Source organism: Aulonocara sp. 'chitande type north' Nkhata Bay, linkage group LG17 (assembly GCF_057382095.1).
Source record: "Aulonocara sp. 'chitande type north' Nkhata Bay isolate Kocher_YH1m ecotype deep benthic linkage group LG17, A_spYH_male_GT1.1, whole genome shotgun sequence".
NCBI lineage: Eukaryota > Metazoa > Chordata > Actinopteri > Cichliformes > Cichlidae > Aulonocara > Aulonocara sp. 'chitande type north' Nkhata Bay.
This window is the reverse complement of record NC_141360.1, coordinates 10949444-10975250: the sequence shown is the minus strand read 5'-3', so window position 1 is coordinate 10975250 and position 25807 is coordinate 10949444. Positions and strand designations below refer to the sequence as shown.

General features: G+C 41.9%; 1 protein-coding gene across 4 annotated transcripts; it reads left to right on the top strand.

Moving 5' to 3' along the window:
* Positions 1 to 6888: 6888 nt before the first annotated feature.
* hps3 (HPS3 biogenesis of lysosomal organelles complex 2 subunit 1) lies at positions 6889 to 24665 on the top strand. Of its 4 annotated transcripts, none has more exons than XM_086268781.1 (25): positions 6889 to 7199; positions 7784 to 7861; positions 7954 to 8025; positions 8346 to 8439; positions 8630 to 8703; positions 9609 to 9821; positions 10531 to 10591; positions 10811 to 10899; positions 11119 to 11233; positions 11560 to 11713; positions 11794 to 11876; positions 12323 to 12497; positions 12750 to 12831; positions 13060 to 13217; positions 13406 to 13507; positions 15864 to 15972; positions 16084 to 16301; positions 16473 to 16650; positions 16916 to 17149; positions 17340 to 17537; positions 17671 to 17859; positions 17983 to 18087; positions 21518 to 21724; positions 21838 to 21925; positions 22826 to 24665. In XM_086268781.1, exons 2-25 carry the CDS (start codon positions 7811 to 7813, stop codon positions 22951 to 22953), a joined length of 3177 nt encoding a protein of 1058 aa, XP_086124907.1. In that variant the 5' UTR covers positions 6889 to 7199; positions 7784 to 7810; the 3' UTR covers positions 22954 to 24665. The 4 variants fall into 4 exon arrangements, with proteins under 4 accessions (XP_086124907.1, XP_086124906.1, XP_086124905.1 ...); XM_086268780.1 differs by having other exon boundaries at positions 10522 to 10591; positions 11563 to 11713; XM_086268779.1 differs by having other exon boundaries at positions 10522 to 10591.
* The last annotated feature ends 1142 nt before the right edge of the window (positions 24666 to 25807 follow it).

Below are 25807 nucleotides of genomic sequence, written 5' to 3'. Positions count from 1 at the left end.
CAACTCACCACCAGGTGGTGATCAGTTGACAGCTCAGCCCCTCTCTTTACCCGAGTGTCCAGAACATATGGTCACAGGTCTGGTGATACGATTACAAAATCGATCATCGACCTACGGCCTAGAGCGTCCTGGTGCCACGTGCACTTATGGAAACTCTTATGTTCGAACAGGGTGTTTGTTATGGACAAACTGTGATTAGCACAGAAGTCCAATAACAAAGCACCGCTCGGGTTCAGATCAGGGAGAACGTTCCTCCCAATCACGCCCCTCCAGGTCTCGCTGTCGTTACCCACGTGAGCACTGAAGTCTCCCAGCAGGACAACAGAGTCTCCAGGTGGAGCACCTTCCAGCACCCCCCCCCCCCCCCCCCCCCCCAGGGACTCTAAGAAGGCTGGGTACTCTGAACTGCCACTCGGCGCATAAGCGCAGATGACAGTCAGGACCCGTTCCCCGACCCTAAGGCGCAGGGAACAAACCCTCTCGTCCACCGGGAAAAACCCCAACGTACCGGCAGCAAGCCGAGGGGATATTAGAATACCCACCCCAGCCCGCCGCCTCTCACCAGGGGCAACTCCAGACTGAGACAGAGTCCAGCCCCTCTCCAGGAGACTGGTTCCAGAGCCCAAGCCATGCGTAGAGGTGAGCCCAACTATATCTAGCCGGTACCTCTCAACCTCACGCACTAACCATTCCATGTCCCTATTGCCAGTCTTGGCAGCCGGGGGTCAGTCCGCCAGGGCCTCCGCTCCTGGCCGCCACCCGACACACAATGCACCCGACCCCTATGGCGCCTCCTGCGGGTGGTGGGCCTGCGGGATGATGGGCCCATGTCTCCTCTTCGGGCTGTGCCCGGCCGGGCCCCATGGACTAAGGCCCGGCCACCAGGCGCTCGCCCTCGAGCACCCTCCCCGGGCCTGGCTCCAGGGCGGGGCCCCGGTAACCCTATCCCGGGCAGGGTAAACTGTTCCCTCGATGTCCTTTTCATAAGGGTCTTCTGAATCGCTTTTTGTCTGGTCCATCACCCAGGACCAATTTGCCATGGGAGACCCTACCAGGGGGCAAAAGCCCCCAGACAACATAGCCCCCGGGATCCCTGGGACACAAAAACCCCTCCACCACGATAAGGTAGCGATTCAAGGAGGAGCACCCCTGGTTGAATCTCTGAAATGCTTTCATGAGCTCTGAGCCAACAGATTTCTAGCCTATAAAACATGACTGCAGATATGTACCCAGGATAATTTACAGCTAGTTATTACTTGTGTGGAATTTAGCAGTTCTGCAGTTTCATCTTTCTTGCTAAATGCAGCAAAATGTCCTCAGCATGTTATTAAAAAAACAAAACCATCCAGTGTCTGAGGGATATTTGTGAGGAAGTTTTTATGCCATGTAACTTGAATGTGTCCTGCAATAATTGTAACTTAATAGTTACATTAAAAAGCCAATTTAGAAAAACAGTAAAAGAAGTTAAAGAAGTGAGTGCGAAACAGTTCTGCTTCACTTTCACCTCCAAGCACACAAAGTCTTAACTCCTAGCAGTTCAAACATGCACACTAGTTCAGTGCAGCGATTAGAAGGGATTTAAATGGTTAAGACTCTCCGGAGCTTTACTGTATTTCTCTCGCTTTTTTGCAACAAATAATCCTAAAGGTAAAAGTGCCCATACACCAGTCTTACCTTGAGAGAGTTGCAGAGCGACACAGACGGGCTGCTGCCTGCAGCCTGCACATCTGCTGGGGATGTAATGCAAAGCTGATAGGAGACCCCCACTGCCAGAGTACTGATTACAGCACCCTGGTTTTGGGACTGTGTAGTCTTAGCGGGCAGATGGTATCATCCATTTCAGTTACTACAGTCAGAGAAAAGCCCCGACCCCGGAGTACCTGTCAGGACTGCAGCAGACAACGAAAAATTGAACTACAGTACGTGTCTTCGTTTTATTTCTCTAGTGCCAATTAAAAGGCATGTAAAAGGGGCGCTTCGTTGGCTACCTTAAAGTTACCTTCTGATGCTGTGGCAGGACCAGGCGGGGCAAATGCAAATCAAGGTGGTGCTAATTGGCTGGAAAAGCCCTCCGGCAGCACTGTCTTTGGAGGGTGGAGGAGCAGGACTTAAAGGGTGTCCTGCTCTGTCAGAAAAGGAACCCGTGTGCTGAGTCTGCGTGTTATCCGCTGTGAAGGCTAGAGGCGTTTCTGTTTCTCTGCACCGTCATTTCTTTTAAATTATGATCTAAATAAAACCCCGATTAAAATATCATCAAACGTTTAGGTTACACGAGACTTTTCGGGTTTTTGAGTGTAAGTTAAATCTAATTATGGCCATTGGGTTACAGACTTGATTACTGAGTCACTTGCAGGTGGTACAGTTAGCACCATTTGCGATTTATTTTCAAGAGCAAAGGTAAGCAAAATTAAAAGTAAAATATTTAAACGAATACGAAACTTTCGAACGCAGTAGCTAGTTAGCATTCCGGCTTAGACATCCTGATAATTTACATGCTAATCAATAGGGCGCCTTTTCAAATTAAGTTTAAACCAATGACTGTAGAAAACTGTTTTCTATAGTCATTGGTTTAAACCTGGACAAAAGAGGTGAAACAAAATCAACCCACAAATAGTCATTAGCCAACTCTAAAGTTGTATATATCTTGTTCACATTGTAGACTTTATTTTTTAGAAAAATAGAATTAATAACTTAATTAAATGTACGTTTCCACCTGGTCTCCCTAACTTTCATGTTTCGTCTGCTACTTTCAGGCGAAATCGTCTTCCTTTCAAAATAAAGACTGAACTAAAACCTAAAACCACTTAACTTTATACGTGAGTTTTTGTTCTGCGTTGTTGTTTGTTTGTTGTATTTGTCACCTCACTTTACACTTTGAAACTAAATCTGACGGTTTTTAAGTTACAAAATATAGCAAATCAATTCATCAAGAAACGTAAGCGAATCAGCAACAATCCCTCAAGAAGGGCTGATCCCAAAACGCATACGGCTCTTTGCATTATCACAATATCTAACTACTGGTATTACTGGGCAGCAACTGGGAATAATCGTGTCGTATTTAAGAAGGGACGATGCCATCTTGTGGAGGAAAATGAAAAGCCACAAAGAAATGGTTCCTTCCAAAGTAGCACTACCTTTACTCCACTAACGTTGAGCTTTGAAAGTCATATATTTAAATGGCTATAGAAACATTATTGGTATACAGTGCTAATCTGCACTGTATGTTATGTATTTCATCTGGAAAACTGCTTTTCCAAATATGTGGAAATTATTTTGTTCTGAGTCTTTTGAACTGATGAAATTTGAATAAATAGTTAATAGTGTGCCACGAGTAGTTCCCAAGAGTAGGCAGAGAGGAAATAGAAAAATGTATGTATTACCAGGTAAAATGGTGCCAAAAGACTTCTGAAATATTTTCAGCTGTCCCTTTAGAGATACAGTCACTATTTCACAGAGGTAATCAATCACTGATTCACTATATCTGGTGCCCCTTTGTAGGTTATCTACAGATACAGAGGTTAGAGGGCAGATATGATGGTAGCCCCCCTTTGGATATCTGCTGTCATGTTCAAATCTTTTAAATGTTTTCTTTTATTTAATTTTCATCCTTTGGAAGTTGATTATTGATTCTATAAAATATAACATCACCTGTTTTCTTTCCATTCACCTAAAACGGCAACATAAAACTGATCTGATCTGCCTAGTTACAAAATAAATACATAATAAAATAATTCTGTCACCAATGTAAAAATAAATCCGTGATAATTACAAAGTGTGTCATTTGTAATGTTCTTTCAACCAGTGGTCTGAGTTACAACTTCACATAAATCAAGTCAAGTCAAATCAAGTCAAGTTTATTTATAGAGCACATTTAAAAACAACCAAGGCTGACCAAAGTGCTGTACAGTAAATACAGATAAAAATACAATAGAACACAATTTCGTAATAACACCTCGCTGATAAAAATAAAATAAAAATATATAAAACAAATAAATTAAACCTTTCTAAAAGCCAATGAAAAGAGGTGAGTTTTAAGAGCGGTTTTAAAAGTTTCTAGGCTTTTGGAGAGTCTGACGTGAGGAGGTAAACTGTTCCACAGTCTGGGTGCAGCCACAGCAAACGCCCTCTCTCCCTTTGTCTTTAATTTATACCTGGGAACATCTAAAAGCATCAGGTCGGCTGACCTCAAAGATCTCCTGGGGCGATAAGTTCTAAGGAGTTCTGACAGGTAAGAAGGTGCAGTGCCATTTAAAACCTTAAAAGCCAGCAATAAGATTTTAAAATCAATCCTAAAGGCAACTGGGAGCCAGTGGAGAGAGCAGAGAACCGGAGTGATGTGGTCTCTTTTTTTTGAACCGGTCAACAGGCGAGCGGCAGCGTTCTGCACCAGTTGAAGGCGATGTAGACAGGAACGATCTAGGCCAGCATAGAGGGAATTGCAGTAGTCTAGCCGTGAAGTAATAAAAGCATGGACCACTCTTTCTAGATCGTTCCTGCAAAGGTAAGACTTGACTTTGGCTAAAATCCGCAAATGATAAAAAGATCCCTTAACTACAGAGCTGATTTGTTTATCAAGTTTAAAAGCATTGTCAAAAATAACACCAAGACTCTTAATGGAAGAAGTGCAATCGGAGGTTAGGGGTCCCAAAAAGTCAAGAGAGAAGTTGGGATCTTTAGGAAGCCCAAACACAATGACTTCAGTTTTGCTTTCATTAAGGTGTAAGAAGTTAAGAGTCATCCAAGTCTTAATGTCAGACAAGCAGGAGAGTAGCGGCTGCAAAGAAACATTGCAGTTCAACCTCAGAGGGAGGTAGATCTGAATATCATCGGCAAAGATGTGGAAGGACACATTATGTTTACGGAGCACATCGCCCAGAGGGAGCAAGTACAGAATAAACAACAGGGGGCCTAGTATGGACCCCTGAGGTACGCCACAGGTTAAAGGAGCTCTGGGAGATGACAGTTCACCAAGGTGAACAGAAAAACCCCTATTATTCAAATAGGACTGGAAAAACTTTAAGACAGTGCCCTTTAACACAATGTTGAAGGCGGCATAGCAGTATGTTGTGATCAACAGTGTCGAAGGCTGCTGTCAGGTCCAGGGTTACTAAGACAGCAGCACAACCAGAGTCAACAGTTAAAAGCAAATCATTAAAAACTCTCAGAAGGGCGGTTTCTGTGCTATGCCGAGCTCTAAAACCAGACTGGAACTTCTCATAGAGATTGTTATTGTCAAGAAATAGCTGGAGCTGCGTGAGGGCGGCTCGTTCCAGTACTTTAGACAGAAAAGGGAGGTTGGAAATGGGCCTATAGTTAGAGAGTAGGGATGGATCTAGATTAGGCTTTTTAAGGAGAGGTTGAACAACAGCGTGCTTGAAGGGTGTTGGAAAACAACCAGAACTGAGGCAGGCATTGATCAGGACCAGAAGGAAAGGTCCGACTGAGTCCAGAACCTGCTTCAGAAGCCGAGAGGGGATAGCATCGGTGGAACAGTTGGTAGTCTTAACCTTGCAGACTATTTCATGCAGCTGAGAGAGAGAGATTGGTTCGAACTGATTAAAGGCAGAATGGCACAAAGACAAAACACAGGGATTGGAAGGTGAAGATGGAATGACAGACTGCAGGGAGGAAATCTTGTTTACAAAGAACTTTAGAAAGTCATTACAGAGGGTGGCAGAAGGTGTGAGGCTGGTGGATGTGTAAGGATTTACAATGGAATTTAAAACACGAAACAGAGTCTGAGGTTTATGGACACTACTGCTAACCAGGTTTGATATGTAGGAGGACTTGGCCTCTTTGACGGCTTTCTGATAGGTTGAAAGAGAGTCTCTGAGGATATTAAAAGAAATGTGCAGCTTGTCCTTTTTCCATTTTCTCTCAGCACACCTGCAGGTGCGCCTGAGAGCACGAACAGAGTCTGTAATCCAGGGTTCAGCGTGAGCTTTGGGACGGAGTGTTTTTAGGGGAGCGATGAGGTCCAAAATAGAAGTACATGTTGAGTTGAAAAGCCCCAGTGTTGCTTCACATTTGACTGATGGGTGAATTGGTGCTGATGTGACATTCACAGTATAATTAGACTCACTTTAGACAGCGACATTCCAGCTTTGGTGAAGGTGCTGTATTTGATACGTTAAAATAGTAGGGATCACTTGTGAAGACTAATCTGCAGTGTTAAAGTTTAATTTTAATTTTTAATTTGTTATTTTACTTTAATAGTTTAGTTGTTACTTTTATTGAAGTAAGATGTCTCTCTCAGCAGGGCAGCCTCCAGATTTTTTTTTTTAATGGGGTGGCCATATGGGGGGTCACTAAAAATATTGGGTTGGCACACCAAAAACAGAAGAGTGCAGGGGTGCAGCAGAGGGGAGGGGGTGACGCCGGGAAATTGTGAGGAACATGCAAAGTGACACAATCCGAATGACAAAAATTGTATAATCAGGAATAAATAACAAGTTAATGTTTCAACTCATTGCAGGGTGCCTTCCTCTCTCTTGTGCTCACGTTTATTAAAATTATTACCAACATAAGACAATCTTACCGGGGCGACCTTCAAATTTTGAGGGGTGGCCAGTGGCCCCCCCTGGCCCTCCTTAGTGGTGCCCTGTCTCTCAGGACTCATACTGTAAGCTGGATGGAGGAGGCAAACTGCTCTGCGATACTATGATATATCATACTATCTGCAAAATGGTAATGGGTTACAAGAAGTCACGAAAGTATATGAAAAATGTCAACAAATATTTAAGACAAAAGACAAAACAGAACCAGCCCTTTACTTTATGACAGCTCGATAACCAATAAAAAAGTTGAACGCAATACAAGCAGGCTCGTAAGCCAATCAAAACCAGAAAAGGGCGGGCGCTGGATTGTTGTGGTTGACGTTTTACTTCCTCTTTCTTTGCGACGTGAAATCAATAAACTGCAGCAGCGAAGCTCAAGTAGGAAGAGAGGAGAATCCGCGAGAAAAGCGACTTCACGAAGGAAAACGTCTGTCGCATGTTTTATGTAGAAAGTCAAAAAAGTAAGAAGAACGAAAATAGTCGGTCGAAGAGCTCATGTGATGTGAAGTGAGACAATCGGGGGCTGCTGCTGCTCACAAGACTGCTGCATGTGATATCGATTACAGAAATAAGTCACAGGGATGACCACAGCCCTGCTTCGGGCCCACATGGACGGCTAGAAATTCAGGCTTGAATGCAGAGGTTTGTAGTGTGTTTTTTCTTTTTCTTTTTACCTTTATTACAACCGTGTTGTTCCCGCAGTTCTCTGAGATTTAATTGCGATAGTTTCGCCTTTCCCCCCCTGACTGATGTTAAAGTTTGAGAGAAAGTCTGCAGAAAGAGTTTTTAGCCCAATTCACTGGTCAAAAGTAAGTTGAATTGTGACGCAGACCTGCAGATCAGTAAAAAAACAACAACTTTTCCTAGTAAACGCCAAAAAATATCTACCAAAGAAATGGAGGAAGTACACTTTCGTGTGAAATTCATGTGTGTGTGATATGATGTTTATGTGTAAAAAGTAAAAAAAAAAAAAAACTGCACGAGAATTATATGTGCAAGTATGCAAATTAGCCCAATGTGTCAAATAAAGGAAAACTTTCCAGATGGCATCAGTCCTCATCGATAAACAATCCAGCGCCTGAGACTAAGTGCATCCCTTTTCTTGTAGTAGTCCTGTTTACCCTGATGGATGAAGCCTCCGAGAAACACAGATAAAGTAAGAATGAAGCACCTTAACTAATGTTTTGGGTTTTTTTTTTCTTGTTTTAAATTTCCACCTTGTACAGAGTCCTCTTGCCAGAAGAAGACCAAACATGGTGCACGTCTACAACTGCCATCCTTTCTCCGCTCAGCAGATTGTGCAGGTAAAGTGAAACCTGACTGACGCTGATCCCGTGTCAGCCGTGTTTTATTACCTATGCTCTCGTCTTCACTGCTTTCCCACTCTGTGGCTCAGGTGGAGAAGGAACCCGGACTGGTCTGCTGTGGAGGTGGAGCTATTTTTGTGGTGGCGACTGGAGGATGCAAGGTTGCTTTAATGTGCTTATGTTTACAGTTTGTGACCTTTTTAAAAATGTATTTATTTTAGTAATGACTTTGGTGGTAGCGAGGCAAAATAAGATAAAATAGTCAGTTTTGTGTTAAGCCTCTCCCACCAGATGTGCAAAGGTATTTGAGGGCATATCAGTCCCGTTAACTCCACTGGGACGAGTTAATTTCGCTCCAGACCACTTGAATTACATCATGCTCAAAGGTTATTATTGATGCTTTGTCTTCCTCATCTTACTTAAGCATTTAGTAACTAACCCTTTGTAGTAGCCTGACACTGTTGTGCTGAACTGAATCCAGGTGGAGGCGTACAATGTGGAGGTGGAGGGCTGCCCCCTCATCTGCCGCTTTTCCACCATGGGCGCTGTGAGGAGCATCCAGCATAGCAAGATAGGTAAAGACATTTCCTGTCTTCCTCTACCCTCTGTACTGACATTCACTTTTTTGCTGTCTGTCTCCCATATGTGAGCAAAATGGCTTCAAGTGATGACAGTGTAAACTGGAAAGGCATCAAAAACAAAGACTCTAGACACTGAAAAATCTTGGGTTTTATCACTGCCTCCTCTGTGCTCACTCACTTCTAGGAGACTACCTGGTGACCATTGAGGAAAAGAACAATGCCACCTACCTGAGAGCCTACACCAACTGGCGTTACCAGGTACACAAGAACCATCTCGAGTCCAAATCACCCAAGAGTAAAAATAGGACAGAAACCTCCTTGTGGTTAGGGGAAAAAGTGGTTGCGAGGTGATTTTTCATTCGGCGGCAGATTGCAAGTAGTTGCAGTGACCAACTGGTTGGCCAGAGGTTGAATGCACACCACCTTTAACTAGGATTACCTCACTCTGGTGGTATGCAACCTGTCTCCAAGCAGTTGCAGTCCACCTAGAAATGACTGCGGTCAGTCTCACAAAGCGTAGCTCACAAAGGTTTGTAAATAACTAGCATCTAGATTACGAATGCAGATAGATGCTAACACATAATCAGTCAGTCAGTCTATCAGTCTGCTCTAATGGATGCAGATCATCTCCAATGTGTTTCATTGGAATGGCAAACTTGACTCGGCTCATTGTGAATTAGTTTAATTATGGTTCTATGCATAAATCTTATGTTGCTTTAATGTGATTAAACTAAGGAATATAATAAGCTTTTGTAAGAAAAAACTATCTCTCAGATTTAAACTGTGAATTTTTTGAAACTGGTAGTCAGATGTTGTTGTCAGATTGTTCTAGCTCTCTAGCTAGCTGTCTTAATTTGAACTGTACATCCTGTTATCTTCATATCACGGTATACTATACCAAACCTTCAAATTGAGGTCACGAGCACCCTCAATTAGTCTCAATGGTCATATGTCCAAGCTTACCTATGTTAGAGACAGACTGTCAAAGCAAATGGTATAAAGGGCGTTTAAACATGTGCATAGTTATGGATAAATTATGCTGAGAGCAAGAAGAAATAAGCAAATTATATTCCACCAAAGGCAGTCTGCAGCTGTCATGTATATTGCTGTTTTCTAATTACACACTGGGAAATATGTTAATGCCTTATTTGCCCTCTGTTCAGGCAGAGGAGAAAGCCCGCGTTGGGGTTCGTTTGTTGGGCCACTTGCTGGGTGGAGCATCTGTGTGGGGTGGAGTGCAGATGGAGATTATTGAGATCCCTCTGTCAGAGCGGCCCATTGCCGTGTCTTGCTGCCCGGTTAGAGGAGACCTGCTGGTTGGCTCTGAGAACACTCTGGTTCTCTTTACGTTGAGACAACACAACCAGCAGAACCTGGTAAGAACTCAATTCTTAATCAAAGTTTACCTGCTTTATTGACGTTATGGAGTTTATCTGCATTTAAATTTACAATTCAATAATGTCTTTAATTTGTTAAAGACTGTTTATTTAAGTTTTTGTTACTTTTTTGTGCAAACCGGTGTAGCTTCTCTCTGATAAGGGTCGATTTCAAGGTGCTTCAACCTTTGTCTGCTGCTCCACAATGCCTTCCACAGTAATTTCAGTGCTTCTTAAGCATCTCCGTTGGGCTTTGGTCTTCCTCTCATGCTGGACTCAGGACAGAATGGATGCTGCATTTATTCAATACACCATTTTGTGGTACTGATTTGTGATATGGTGCTTTGTGTGCCAGATGGGAGTCTTTAATGGGCCAATTCAGGCCCCCACGCCTTATGTTTAACATCCCTGCTTTAAATAATATCTCTTCAATATAATATGACGTCTTGGACATAAAGATTTTTTTTCCGCACATACTGTTGATAACTTGCACTCTTTTTTTAGAAGATTTTAAAGTATTTTCCAAATATGATGAGTACCTTTACAAGGTTTTGTTAAGGTGGCAGCTTAACACCATTTATTTTAATAGCTGGCTGTAAAAAGATCCAATGTTGTGGTAACGTCTCTCATCGAAAATGAGCAGACTCACTGATAACCTACACACTATGTTACACTGGAATAATGTTTGTTTCTTTGGGAGGAAAATCAGGAGAATCAGAGTCTTCAGAGCAGCTGGCCAAACACTCGGCAGCGCTGCGGTCAGAGTCAAGGTAACTAAAAAAACACACATTTATTAATTTATTAAGATATTTTCAGTCAAACACTCATTTTGTATCACAACTATCTACAAATCATCATCTGATCATTGATCAGAGAAGGATGTCTTACAATGAGCCGTGTGTATTTTATTTCATATGGCAAAGAGTTTACATTAGATGTGAATTAGGACTAAAAAGCTTCTGTTCAATAGGCCTGTTTTCTACCAACAGCTCAGTCTTCAAGTTCCAGCCAGAATCTTTCCGTCCTGGATTTTGAACGCTCCGTCATCCTGCACCTTCCAAAAATCACACCTAAGCAGGTGCTTTTCTTCACTTATTTTTATCTGTGACTGTGTCAAACTGTTATATCAACCATGTTCACTGCACCTATTTATATTTAAAAATGTAAGCCTTTTCTGAGTGGATAGCTTGCATTTACATAATGAGAGAAAGAGAACAATTTCTGTCGTACTGGGAAATTTCTAACTTAAGCATTTTTCCTTGTTTTTTTTTTTTTTCCTAAATATTTTGACCGCTAGGTGGCACTGTGCGACACATATGTGGCTGTGCAAGGAGAGCTGGAAGTCTTGATATTAAAACTGGATGAAACCTCTGAACCCCAAACCCTGGAGGAACCACTGGACACAAATAACGGTAACGGCACACATGTAAATGCTCTATAATGTGTTTTAAGTCGTGGCTTTGGGGTGATTTTTTTTTTCTATTTAACTAGAAAGGGATGAGTACAGAGACCTTTATGAATATGACTTACATTACTGAAGCTGTCAATTAGACATTTTTACAGAGTTCTCAAGCATTCTTTTTGGTTTTATTCTACAGATTTAATACTAAGAAAACAACATAAAAAATGCATTCAAGCTCATACTTTGAAATTGTCCACATGCAGCAGAGCATGAGACATTTTATCAAATGTAGGAGTGACCTGTGATATGCAATCTGTGATCTTTCTGCATGCACAGCAGAATATCTGGAAGACCAGGCTGACTTTCTGGTTGTTCCGAGACACCAGGAGTTACTTGGCGATCGAGCTAAAGACTGCGACATCCCAGTTAGCATTGAAAAAACCGGGCTGGAAGAAGGAAGGCAGTATGCACTTTCTTACGTTCTTTTCAGGTGTGTCTGCACTTCTGAGTTTGTTCCTTAAGAATATTTCTCCCAGCTGAGGTTTGACTGAACTCCCTCCGGTCCTGCAGGCACTTTTCTCCAGAGTTCTTCCAAGGATGCAGCATGGATGAGATGCAGCTTCACTCCCTGCAGCTTTACCCATTGTTCACTGGTGAGTACAACATCAGTGTCGAGTTAACAGTGGAAGATGATCTGTTTTGAAATGAGGAGAAATGGAATTTTTTTTTCTGAGACTTTGTAGTATGTTCAGGAGTTTACATTCAGTCATCACAGGCATGAATTTCATGGTAATTTTGGACTTTTAATGATGTTTTGAACTCTTTGTTTTGCTCTAGTGTGAAATGATTGCACAGCACGCATCCTTAATGACTTTAAAAAAACATTGCATTTCAGTGAAGTGTCATACCATGACATTCATGCCCGTGATGAGTGCATGTAAAGCTTCATTGCTATAGAGATATCTCTGTGGTATTTCTACAGCACCTTCACATTTCGGTGCAGTTTGCTCATGTTGTAAAAAATAATCCTTTTTCTTTTTGTCCTTGTGTGCGTTTTTGCCCAATCATTGTTTTTGAGGGATTGTTACTCTCTCCCCAGGTAACCAGTCAGTGTCTCCCGATGAAGCGACATGTGTGTTCTGCTTCTTCTCCCTCCCCACCACGGGCTACCTGTACAGTCTGAAGGGTGGAGTTGAGCTCCTGTCAGCATATCAGTATCCAGAGAAGGTCCTGGAGGCGGCGCTAACAGACCACCTGTTGCACGTTATAACAAAGTATGTCTGCAGCCTTGAAGGAGCCTGCATTCTGTGTGTATTTACATTTTACACGGGTTTAAAAAAAATAGGGCTCTAAATTCAACAGTTCACCAAACATCAGATAGATTACCTTTTTCATCAAACCCATCAAGCCTTATTTCCATGATATTCCAATTATACCCAAATATAGAAAAGTTGGTGTGTATTTTTTAATCTGTGGTTCTTACTTTCTTTGTGGATTACAAGTACATTTCTCTGTGTGGCTGGTAGGAGTGCATTGCAGTGTTTTACAGTACGATGTGCAGCTCTAGCAGCCAGGATTGAAGACCCCTACATCGATACGACCATGAAGGTATGAGCCTGGCATTTACAATAAACGAAGCTAATTTAAAAGAAAGTTCAGCCTCAGTGCTCCCCTCACTGCAGAGATCCAGTTGGTGGCGCTAATATCTGTATGGATTGTTATTACATGTCTGTAAATGAGAACACATTTACGTGTGTGTGTGTGTGTGTGTGTGTGTGTGTGTGCGTGTGTGTGTGTGTGTGTGTGTGTGTGTGTGTGTGTGTGTGTGTGTGTAAGGCCTGCCCACCCTGCAGCCTGGAGGTCTGTGCGCTCAGGATGCAGCTCTTCATCGGCCTGCGGTCGATGTGCGTGTACGGGCGCCATGTCATCCTGCTCTCTGCCGCCGACGCAGAGACACCGGAGGGGACCGAACGCGGCACACAGCGCAGGGGCCTGTAAGTTGTACGCACAAACACGCCGCCATGTTGATTTGTACACCTTTTGATTTTTAAAGGCTTTTTCAGGTTTGACCTCAGATACTTCCCTGCAGTTACTTGCATGTGCATGCATGTACGCACAAACATTTGAACATTTATGAGCCTGTTTACTGTATGTGTGTACGTGTGTGTTGTTGTTATTATAGCGAGTTGAAAGAACACAACATGCTGACTGGTATTTTCCTGGCGGTGGGAATTGATCCCGCAACCACGCCAGCTCTGGAGAGCCTTCTATCACGCCCCTTACTGTAAGACAAACCCAAAACCCATCCAACCCCCGTCCTTGTTGTCACTTTCAGGCCAAGCTGCAATGATGAGACCCTCAAAACACTCTCGTTCTCAAATGAAATCTTTATAAAGTCCCCTTCTGTAACCCTTGTTAATCTTATGTTACAAGACTAAATGATTCTTCTTTGCTTCTGTGTAGAGGTTAGAGGAACTCCATTAAAAACATTTTAAAAAACTAAAAGGACTCCAAGAACACAAACCTCCACCAAGGGAGGTCACTTTCTAAGCAGTATTTACTCTTTAAGGTAATAGTGTTGTATTTTGGGTACATTTGTATATCTCTGTTCTTTTTAAACGTACTTTAAGGAGTTTGCAGTGCAGCAAAAATAAGCAAAGCGTGAAGGTGTTTGTTATATGCCCTGCTGAAACCTATTTTTTTATGTTAATATAGGACATGTGTGGGATTCAATTCATTTTTTAGTAAAATTAATTTTTGATCACAAGTTTATTTAAGAAACATAGTTTTTTAAAGCCGTGCAACCTTCAGATCAATCTATTGATTGAAGAGAGGTCAGAGGTCAAATTTTACATATTTTAAATACTTATACGGTACTTTCTTTATGTTGACAATACACACCACACTTGTAAGAATCATAGTTTCTTAGTTATAAGCTTTTTGTCAACCAATAAATCATGGTGTTGATTTTAAGGACCTTGGTGGATGTAAGGCAGAATTTGAACGTATTGTTAACATGACCCGACTCTACTAACTTTTATCAGCATCCATTCAAAACTTGTCCAGCTATCGTGTTGACAGACAGAAAGAAATGCAAATATACCAAAAGCATAACCTAAAATCACAAACAACATATTATTTCATTGATAAGAACTTAGTGATCATGCCGTTTGATATAGAAAATAAAGAAAGGCAAATATAAAATTATATAAAAATTTAAAATCGCTTTTTTTTGGATTCATAAGAAATAAAGAACTAGCAGAAAAGGTCTTAAGCAAGTAAGTTGCATGTTTTGTGAAGAAGTTCAGAAACCCTGTGACAGTATGCAGTCAGTCATTTCTGTTTAAAAAATGGTAAATGGTCTGTATTTGTATAGCGCTTTACTTGGTCCTAAGGACCCCAAAGCGCTTTACACTATACACAATCATCCACCCATTCACACACTGGTGATGGCAAACTACATTGTAGCCACATCCGCCCTGGGGCGCACTGACAGAGGCGAGGCTGCCGGACACTGACGCCACCGGGCCCTCTGACCACCACCAGTAGGCAACGGGTGAAATGTCTCGCCCAAGGACACAACGACCGAGACTGTCGGAGCTGGGGCTCGAACCGGCAACCTTCCGATTACAAGACGAACGCCCAACTCTTGAGCCACGATCGCCCCAAAAAACCAAATGATTAAAGTGTTTGTGTGAGTTTTGCAGCTTGGTCTAAAAGAGACAGCACTTCCTGTTTTAGTTTCTAAACCTAGCCATGGTAACCTGCCTAACTGCCCTCGGTGTGTGTTTGTGTCTTTTTTTTCTCACAAACTAATCGTGTTAGAATTGACCTAAAAAGACAATTTTATCACTGAGGTTCCTGGATTCCTGTAACTCTTTCTCTTTGACTGACACGGATGCACACACACAAGCCCCTCACCGTGTAACAAACACCTCAACATACCCTTGGTATGAAGCTCCTGTTACCCTGTTCACTAACTGTTTGTTAAAGCTGGGCAGACACTTAACAAACAGCTGAATTATGCTGTGAAGTGTTAGCCACTGATGTAGCACAGCGCATGTAGAGAGCTAAACGATCATAGTTGTCTATCTGTAGCTTCACGTGATCTAAATGTGCCAAAAAATTAGGTATAATCTGCAGTTTACCAGATGGCAGGGGAGGAAGACAGGACAAAAACATCATTAATAACTAATAATTAAATGGAAAGTGGTGTATCAATCTAGACCTACTGCAGTGTTACTAAGCGAGGAGCCAGGGGCACTTACAGTCTCACAGGCTACCATTGTACTCGTTGGTGTCAAATGATAAACCTGTTTAAAGATGAACAGGCAATAATTGGTTCTAAAAACTGAGAGCAAATGAAGCAGATCTTATAGGCTAGATTATGTCCTCATGATCATTCTGACAGTTGTTTAGTGTGTGCCCAGTTTAACAGTTTGTTTGAATTTGTAAAATTGTGTCTGTACTGTCTTGTTGATGTCCTGTAAAGGCAATTTTTTTTTTAATAGTTAAAATATCTACAACAGATCACAACAAAGGTGGGTATAAGTACAGGATTCTTCCTGTGTATGTTGTGACTCAATGGTCAAAATCTTTGCTAATTTTTCTATATGTTGCTGTGTAATGTTTGATCTCAGGAGCAGGAGGTGGACAGTGTCTTCTACCAAAGAAAGCAGTGCAGCGGGACATGGATGGAACCTCTATGTTGTGGACACCGTCCCCCCCTTTACTCTCTACCAGGAGATGGTAACTCTCATTTGCCCAAATTGTGTGTTGCGCAACTGTTGATGATGAATATGAAAAAGTAAACAAATACAGATCTGCTGTGCAATCACTTGTGATTTGTGTGTTTTTCAGGTTGAGTACAGTCAGCGTTATGCAGAGACCAACCCACAGGCCCAGAGTCTGCGACACCTCCTCAGCGAAGCTCACCTCCTCCTGCGTGCTGCTCTACTACACGCATCAGACGAGCAACAGACGGGCCCAGGTGGCCCAGCAGATCACAGGACAGATCGACAAGTGCTGGAGGAGGCGCTGAGGGAGAACTGTGCCCAGCTGGGAGACAGTTTCAGCAGGTAACACACAACCAACATTCTGTATTGATAATAACATTTTATGGGTTTTTAAATGTGTTCAGTCAATGAGATTTTACTCTGTTGGACACCTTTACCTTCAGTTTTTGTATTTTCTGGCTATTTTATTAAAATTTGTTTCAGCAAAACTTTTAATCTCTTCTTTTCTCTAAGGGGCGGTCAGAGGGAGTGTCACCTTGCTCTGCCGTACTACAGGATGTCTGGTCTGTCACTCACAGAGGTCATGTCCAGGAATCGGCCATTTCCGGGCAGCCCTTCCTCCTATGGCCCTGGCTTCCTGTTTTACCTGAAACATTTCCTGTTAGAAGACTCAGAGCAGACCCTCAGTCAGGTACACAAGATCTAAATGAGCATGATTTAACGAGTTGAGGGGATTACTTTTTCACACAGCTGGTCAGCTTTTTTCCCTTAATAATTTAAATAATGATTTTAAACCATTTTGTAATTACTTAGAATGTCTTTGTCAAATATTAAAATTTGTTTTAAACATGACAAATATGCACAACAAACCTTAAGAAATTAGTAAGGGAACAAAAAAATACAAAATATTGAATCAAAAGAGACGGGGAACCTTTTTAATCTTTCTTTCCCTGCAGGAAGCAGCTGATCAGGTCATTGACATTTTCAGCCAATCAGAGCCTGTAATGCTCATAAGCATGTGCACCAGCCCCTGCATGATAAATGTCAGTCCTGCTCGGACGCTGCAAATTTTACAAAATCTGGAGGACTCGGTGGGCGTGTCGGTTTCACTGACAATCACCATGGCTACCATGATGCTGCGTTTGGGTGACCTGCAGCAGTACACACAGCTGATGGAGAGACACGCTGAGGTCAGGATTTCACTTGTTTTCTTTGGTGTACTAACTGCTCAAGGTGCAGTGCAAGGTCAAAGTTTGCTACATGATATTGCTTCTTTTTTTTTTTAAATTGTATGTCCATATTTTTTTTTTATATTATATACTTTTCCACACAAAATGGACCAAAATAAAGAAAGTTGGTCCCTTTCCATTCTGTGCGTAGATGCTGCTAGTGTACGGGTTTATCGAGGAGCCGAGGCTGCTGCTCTATGGTGGATGTGCAAACCAGCATAGACGTGTTTATCCCACAGCTTTAACCCGCCAGATGGCCGACTCTCAGCCTGGACTGCTGGTGGCTGCCATGGTGGCTTTACATGAGAACAGCAAAGTTAAGCTGGAAGAGGCTGATCACATATTCAAGGTACTATTGGCACCTGGAAGTGCAGTGCCTGGAGGATAGTATATCAACCCGCTGATTTGTATTACTGCCTTTCTACACTTGGATGTAGAATTAATTTCAGTTTTGCAGAATCTGATGCTTTCTACGCTTTTAGGAGCTGCGTTGTGAAAACAGCCTGCAGGTCGACTTCTGGGAGGCGATGCTCATGGCATCATCAAATGACGCTGTCATTCAGGAGCTTCTGTTTCGGCTGGCTTCTGTCTACATCGACCGTCTAACAAATACAAAGTCAGAAAAGCACACAGCTCCAAAGCGCAAGTCACTGAAAAGTGCTGATGACCTGGTACGGCTACTTGGTGGTCTCTGTTTAGTAACCCCCCCCAATTCTTTTAATTTGTTCAATAACCAGATTATAAAGACACGAGTTTCATGCAATCAGCTGCTCCCATGTTTGTGTCTGTTCCAGGTCAACTCGTGCTCTCATTACGGTGCTTTGTATCCATGGCTCATTCTTCTAAGTCCAACAGACATTACCAGTTCCCAACACTTGGAGGCGCTGCACAAACTGCAGGTATTTTCTAAAGTCTGCTTTGACTGCATGGATTCAATACAGTTAAGTCCATAAATTTTTAGACAGAGGCAACTTTTTTTCTAATTTTGCTTCTATGTTACAACAATATATTTTAAATGAAACAACTCAGATGCAGCTGGAGTGCAGACTCTCAGCTTTAATTCAGTGGGTTGAACAAAAAGATTGTATAAAAATGTGAGGAACTAAAGTGTTTTTTAACACAATCCCTTCATTTCAGGTGCTCAAAGGTTACTGAAAATAAAATGTTAATTTCTAATACTTGGTTGAAAACCTTTTGAAAACCCTTTGCTGTCAATGACAGTCTTGAATTCATGGACTTCACCAGATGCTGGGTTTCCTCCTTTTTAATGCTCTTCCAGGCCTTCCCTGCAGCTGCTGTTTGTTTGTGGGATTTCTGTCCCAAGTTTAGTCTTCAAGAAGTAAAATGCATGATCACTTGGGTTAAGTAACTGACTTTTCCATTCAAGAATATTCCACTTCTTTGCTTTAATGAACTCCTGGGTTGCTTTGGCTGTATTTTTTTTTTTTGGATTGGAGCAGACAGTGTGTATCTGAATACCTCAGAATTCATTTGGCTGTTTCTGTCCTTTGCCACATCATCAATAAACACCAGTGTCACTGTCCCATTAACACCCATGCATGTCCAAGCCATCACACTACCTCGGATGATGAGCTGTTTCACACCTTCTCCATACATTTTTCTTTCCATCATTTTGGTAGAGGTTAATCTTGGTTTCAGTTTTCCAAACAGTGTTTTTCCTGAACTGGGCTGGCTTTTCTAGATGTTTTTTTTTTTTTTTAAATCAAAGTCCAATGTAGCCTTTCTATTTTTGAGGATTATGAGTGGCTTGCACCTCGCAGTGAATCCTCTGTATTTACTTTCATGCAGTCTTCTCTTTACTGTAGACTTGGACATCGATACGCCGACCTCCTGGAGAGTGTTGTTCACTTGGTTGGCTGTTGTGAAAGGGTTTTCTCATCACCATGGAAATGATTCTGTGATCATCCACTACTGTTGTCTCCTGTGGGTGTTCAGGTCTTTTAGCGTTGCTGAGTTCAGCAGTGCTTTCTTTCTCCAAAAGTTGATTCTGTTCATCTGGATGTAGCGTTTTCAGTGGGAGGAACATTTCGTCACTCATCCAAGTGACTTCTTCAGTCTCAGTTAACTGCAGGTTTCCCCAATCTTATAAATAGTACGTTTGCATAATGACTGAAACTAGCACCACTGTAGGAACAATGGGCTGTGAGGTCAGTTCCTTCATCATAATTATGCAAATTCTCATGATCATTGATCAACAACTACTGATCAAGGCCCGCTGATCAAAGACCACCAATGGCCATGAGTACCATTCACCATCTTTCACCATCTTACAATGCTATGATTGCAGCCATTCCCCAACTCTCTGTGAATGGTACTCATGGCCATTGACAGCTCACTCGGCACTGCCGAGTAAAGGGGACGTGTCCAAATGAAGCCCATGTCAAGGCCTGTATGGTTCTTCAGAATATCACGTGACGAATGACCAATGACTCTCTGAAATGATGTGTCCGGTTATGTGATTGGAGCTGCTGAAAAGATGTGAAAATTAGTTTTTTGCATGAACTGGATCTGAGGTGATTCCGAGGATCATCACGAGAGCGCATGGAGATTGTTAGCGAATTATGGAGCAACCGAAAAGGTCGAATAATATTAGCAGTTAGGGGGCATTTTGACATGCTATAGCCCAATAATAAGTCTTAAATCAGTCTCAGAGAGGATGGTTAGTAAGAGGTAGGTGTGTGTGTGTGTGTGTGTGTGTGTGTATATTATACAGGACCTCATATCGGTATTCTCCAATTGATACATCTTTACATTTATATATCGACTGTTATGTCAGCCCCTTGCATTATCACAGTAGGGCTGCTGTACATGGAATGACCAGCAGATGTCAGCACATCCAAATGAGCTGTTAAACGTTGCTTTGTGTGATCTGCCTTTTGGTGAACCGATTGGCCGGAAAGATTTGACACATTCACGGGGCTTCATCACACCATCACTACTATAGTACCACTTTCTCAGATGGGTTTTTTCTGTTTACGCAGCTTAAGGATGGTTTGTTTCACCTGCACAGAGAGCTCCTTTGACTGCATGTTGTCGGTTTACAGCAAAAAAAACAGGTCTATCAACTCCAGGCCTTTGATCTGCTTAATTGATAATGACATAACAAAGAAAATGCCCACACCTGCCCATGAAATGGCATTTGAGTTAACTGTCCGGTTACTTTAAAAAGAGGGTGGAACATGTTAACAAGCTAAAACTCCTCAACCCTTCATCCAATCTTAATGTGGATATCCTCAAATGCAATCCATTGATCTCCATTATATAACTATAATTGGAAGATATTTCAGTAAACAGGTAAAATAAGAAAAAACACTTTGTCATTGTCCAAATATAGTTGGACCTTAGTGTATAACAGACTAATGCAGCCACTGAGACATCACTGAATTGCTGCCCAACCTGTGCAGGAAACACAATTTCTTCTACTCGGTTGTGAAGAGACCCCTTTTTTTCCTGTTCACAATAAAACCCTTAAATGCTTTTACAATAAAACCCTCAGTACTCCTACAGCAGTAAATGAAACTCCTGTTGAGAAAGTGCTGATAGTTGTGGTTTATGCCTTTTTATAAAACAAAACAAATATCCCCCAGTGCATTCATTATGAAGAGGGAAATCTATTTTGTTTGTTGCTGTAAATGTTTCCTTCTGCTATAAATTTGGGAGCTGTTTTTTGGAGCCATCTTCAACTGGCCATTGAAGTAACTGCGCTTTTCAGCCCCCGGGGACTTTCAGTGTGTGACAATTTTGACAGTTTAATGGTTTTCAGTATCTTTATTACTAACACACACGGTTGCTGTTCTGAAACACACACAGCTGCAGCTTTTCAGCCACCAGCCAACTACATACCGACTACAACAAGACAGTCAGGAACTGCTTTTATGCCGGCGAGGCATGATTGCCAATGCCACGTAGGTGTGTCCATCTCACCTGCAGAGGCACTGCAGACAACACCCCGCCACAGTGACAAATACATTTTGTTTGTGACAAACGTTTGACTTGTCTCAGCTGGCAAAGCACAGGTGTACAATTGATGGCTGCATTCCACGTAGGGTGATGCCCTATTCACGGTCATTACTGGAACTTATAGTAATACGGGGCCATCATGCATTCCATGGCTTGTGAACTTGTTGCAATAAATATGTAGGTCAGTGACATTTGAAGAGAAAACATTTTATCTGTGCTATCAGTAGTGGACTTGGTGACATATAGCAGTTTATTTATGTTTCTTTTTCTTCTCGTGGACTTTAATTTAAAATCTAGCTGCTGTTATTCTGTAATTGTATTTTTAAGTGTTCCTGTTTGTGTGTGCAGTCTCTGCTGTGTGGTCCATCTCTGTCTGTGGGCTCCGTCGTGCCTTTGTTGGAGCGCCTGTCAGACGAAACCTTATGGGGCTTCAGCCTGCACCTCCTTTGCGCTACCAGAAGGGGGCAGTATGATAGGAGCATTGAGAAGTTGCTGGACAGATGTCCTCAAGCGATCATACCCTACGCCAATCACCAGTTACAGGAGAAAAACATGGTCTGTACTGATCACGGGGCTTACATTTGAAGTCTGTAGCTACACTTTTTAGTTTATTTTTAATTTTGCACCTAATTCAACTCCCGTCTCAATCACATGTCTAATCTCCGCAGGCACTTTGGTGGCAAAAGCTCCTCCCAGAGCTTTGTGATCGCACAAGAGCAGCCTCAGACAACAGCATCCTCCTGGCTGCTCTCAAAGGTAGAGGTATTTTTCCAAAGAGCTTTCACTTTCATTTAAAACAATTAGGATTTGCTGTGCTTTCGTCAGTCATGACTCACTAATGACCTTGTATTGTTCAGACTTATAATTTTATTACGCGGCAAAGCCGTCTGGCAGGTTTGAAAAATTTTTTGACATGAAATGAATTCACATTAAATCCCTACTTTAAGTCACATCCTCAGCTATTCAGAACCCTGTAATTAATAATGGATTCCGTGCTCAGGGAACAGATTTGAATCATTTAAACTGTAGAATACAATATTAAAATGACAAGCAATGAAGTCATCTTAGTCCAGATCTTCAAACAGTTTCAACAGTTTAATCAGTTTAATGGTCTAAAACTTAAACTGGTTCTTAAAAAAATAGCTGGATGTAATTTTATTTTACCATTTGGTCTTTGTTTTTGTGTGCCAAGCGACTTCATTCAGTCATTCATCTTGGTTGAAAAAGTGGTTCTCAAGAAAGCCCAAACCCCCTGTCTGTCTGTTCTGTGTAGTCATGTTTTGAACAGACACCGTCAATCGTCCTCTTTTCAAAAGCAAAATTGACTGCCTGCATGAAATGTGTTCAGGGAACATCAGTAAATTGTAACTTCAGCAACTAAATTGCTGTCATTGGGAAAGTGTTGGATATCTGTGCTGGGGAATGAATAGCAATTCATTACAATATGATTAAACAAAGTGAACTCTGAGGGTGTAGCAGGGTTGGGTAGACTGGGCACACCCCAAGCCACTTCTGTAAGTGGATATATTATGATGGGAATTAAAGAAATATCAGGAAATTACTTACTGATACTGGCAAAGAAACTAGAAGTATGAGGAAGTAACATCTCCTGTGTGTGTGTACTTGAGTTTAATGAGACTTGTTTTTTGTCAACAGAGACGCTTGTCGTAGTTGCTATGGAGATGAGCCCCGCAGAATTCCTGGAGCTCATCCCTGATGATGGCACAGCATCATACTTCTTGCCACACCTGTTGACGTGCAGCCAGAGACAAGTGCTGGCCTGAAGTGTGCATACACACACACACTGAATACTGAGAAAACATTTCAGAAGAGTCCTCAGAGTTGTGTTTTTTGGCCAGCCACTGTGGATGACTCAACTTGCAGTATTTAAACTATTTGTTTGATATCAAGCAATCATGTATTATAAGCACTGTGCAACTAAACTCAAAGGCTTTAGAGTACTATGGTGGACATATCTCCTATTTGATGTGATTGAACAAATACAGGAACAGGCCTGCCGGGGGTGTACTATGTGAGATTAATGGCTTAGTGAGGTGTGTTTAGAGTTTAGGTTTAAAACCAGTTCCATTATCATAAATTCTGTTAATGAAAGCACGCACCATGGTTAGATCACTACCCAAGAGAACTTTATATATGCAGACCTGTTGGTTGGTACGTTAGTAACGCCACTTAACCTAAACCATGCAGTTAGGTTACTCATGCTTTCTCTCTCACATTGTCACTGGAATTTACAGGTGTTTGGTTACTGATGCAGCAAATGTTCACATACGGTATTCTTTTATGTTTGGTCACTTACCAGTTGTTTTTTTTAATTGCCGATAATCAGTTATAAATTCACAAGAAAAGAACACTTTTCTGCACTCTGCAAAAGTTGATTCTGTTCGTTTTCAGTGGGAGAAACGTTTCGTCAGGCTTCTTCAACAACCACTGATCAAAGGCCATGAGTACAATTCAGATTTGGGGAATGGGTGCAATCACAGCATTTGTAAGATGTACCCTTCCTCGATTCAGAGATGGTCTTTCCCTTTTCACGTAAATGGCCTCCTTGACTCCCCGTTCAAACCAGCATCCCTTCCTCATCAGGATGTGTACATCCTCATCATGGAAAGAGTATCCACTGGCCTGTAGGTATAAAAAGACTGCACAGTCCTGGTATGAGTGGCGAAACGTTTCTCCCACTGAAAATGCTACGTCCAGATGAACAGAATCAACTTTTGGAGATTTACCTACCTGGATGATTGAGCAGGCATTAAGACACTTTCCTGCACGGTTTCTCTTTTGCTGGATTTGTTCCACCTCACTCATTTTGCTTTTTGGCATGATATTTTCTTGTATGTTATTAAAGTTTCTCAACCCTGAAGTGGAAAGCCCAGATTACTAGTGAAGCTGCACTAGGTTTTCTACATCAAGCTCTGTTAGTAACAGAGGTTATCAACAATCTCATATGTCTGAGCGACGCAAAGAAAGCCTTCCTACACTGAAGTTGCTTCATAGTATCCCCTTTAGGTCATGGAGAGCTTTTAGCAATGTCCCTCCTCAGGGCTGAAGCCTGTTTATCTGGTTTTATGGAGTCGGGGTGGGGTTGTTTGCAGAACTGTCGATATGTAGATATCGTTTTGTTTTCCCGTTCATAATCTACTATCACTGGCCACGTTGTTAGGTACACCTTGCTAGTACTGAGTTGGAGCTACTTCTCTCATCAGAGTGTACTTAGCATTGAACAGGTGTACCTAACAAAGTGGCTGTTGAGTCTATGTGTTTATGAAACACTTTAAAATACTGTTAGAACTGCAGAGGAACATTCAATTTATTTATTTTTTTTAAACTAAAGTTCTTAAGTGTGGAGATTTAGAAGTGAGTGACCTTTGAGAACTGATTTGTCCACTGATTTTTATTTTTTTTTAAACAATTGCATGGATGTCTGTTAAGTGATAATGCTGTTCAGATAAACGGTAAATACATACCTCAACACATACCGGCGTCTTCTTCCTGCTGTATTTACTGTGTATCTGGTTGTTCAGTGATGACGCGACGAATCCTACTTCCGGGTCTAAAGTAGTCTGCGTTTAATATGGCTTTTAGAATAGAATAGAATAGAATTCAACTTTATTGTCATTGCACATGCACAGGTACAGGGCAACGAAATGCAGTTTGCATCCATCCAGAAGTGCTTTAGTGATATAGATATATTACAATATATATTAGCAATAATATAGATATGTGAGTATATTACAGAAATGGGTCTATTATGGTATGTTATAATGTACACGGTATGAAGTATGTTGTGAATATTCTATAACTATAAGTATGTACAGGCTGTAGTGAGTACAAGCTATGTACAGGATATGAACAGGATATAAATATGAAAAACTATACAGAATATGAAATAAATAACTTTACAGAATCTGGGATATACAGCTATACAGAAATGGGAACTATGCAAGTTGTAAACAGTTGTAGGATTAAAGATTATCGAATGTACAGAATGATTATTTACACAGAGCTATACAGTAGTGCAGTTAAGATAAGTGAGATATAATTCCTACAGAGGCTATATAAAGTGCTAGTGGTTGTGAGTGGTGGTTCAGTCCATGTTATTATTGTGTTTGAGGGTACAGTTGTCCATTGTGGGTGTGTGTATGTTCAGTCCATGAGTTTAACGTGGGTCAGATGTCAGGAGGCAGAGTTCAGGAGTCTGACAGCTGTGGGGAAGAAGCTGTTCCGGTACCTGGTGGTCTTAGTCCGGAGGCTCCTGTGGCGCCTCCCAGAGGGCAGGAGGGTGAAGAGTCCATGTGATGGGTGACTGGGGTCTTTGATGATTTTCCCAGCCCTTTTCAGACACCGCTTCCTGTAGATGTCTTTTATGGCAGGAAGTGGTGCTCCGGCGATGCGCTGGGCAGTTTTCACGACCCTCTGCAACGCCTTCCGGTCCGAGGCAGAGCAGTTCCCGTACCAGACTGTTATACAGTTGGTCAGGATGCTCTCGATGGTGCAGCGATAGAAGTTCACCAGGATGTCTGAGGACAGGTGGTTCTTCCTCAGAGTCCTCAAGAAGAAGAGGCGCTGGTGAGCCTTCTTGACCAGCTTGGAGCAGTTGGTCGTCCAGGTGAGATCCTC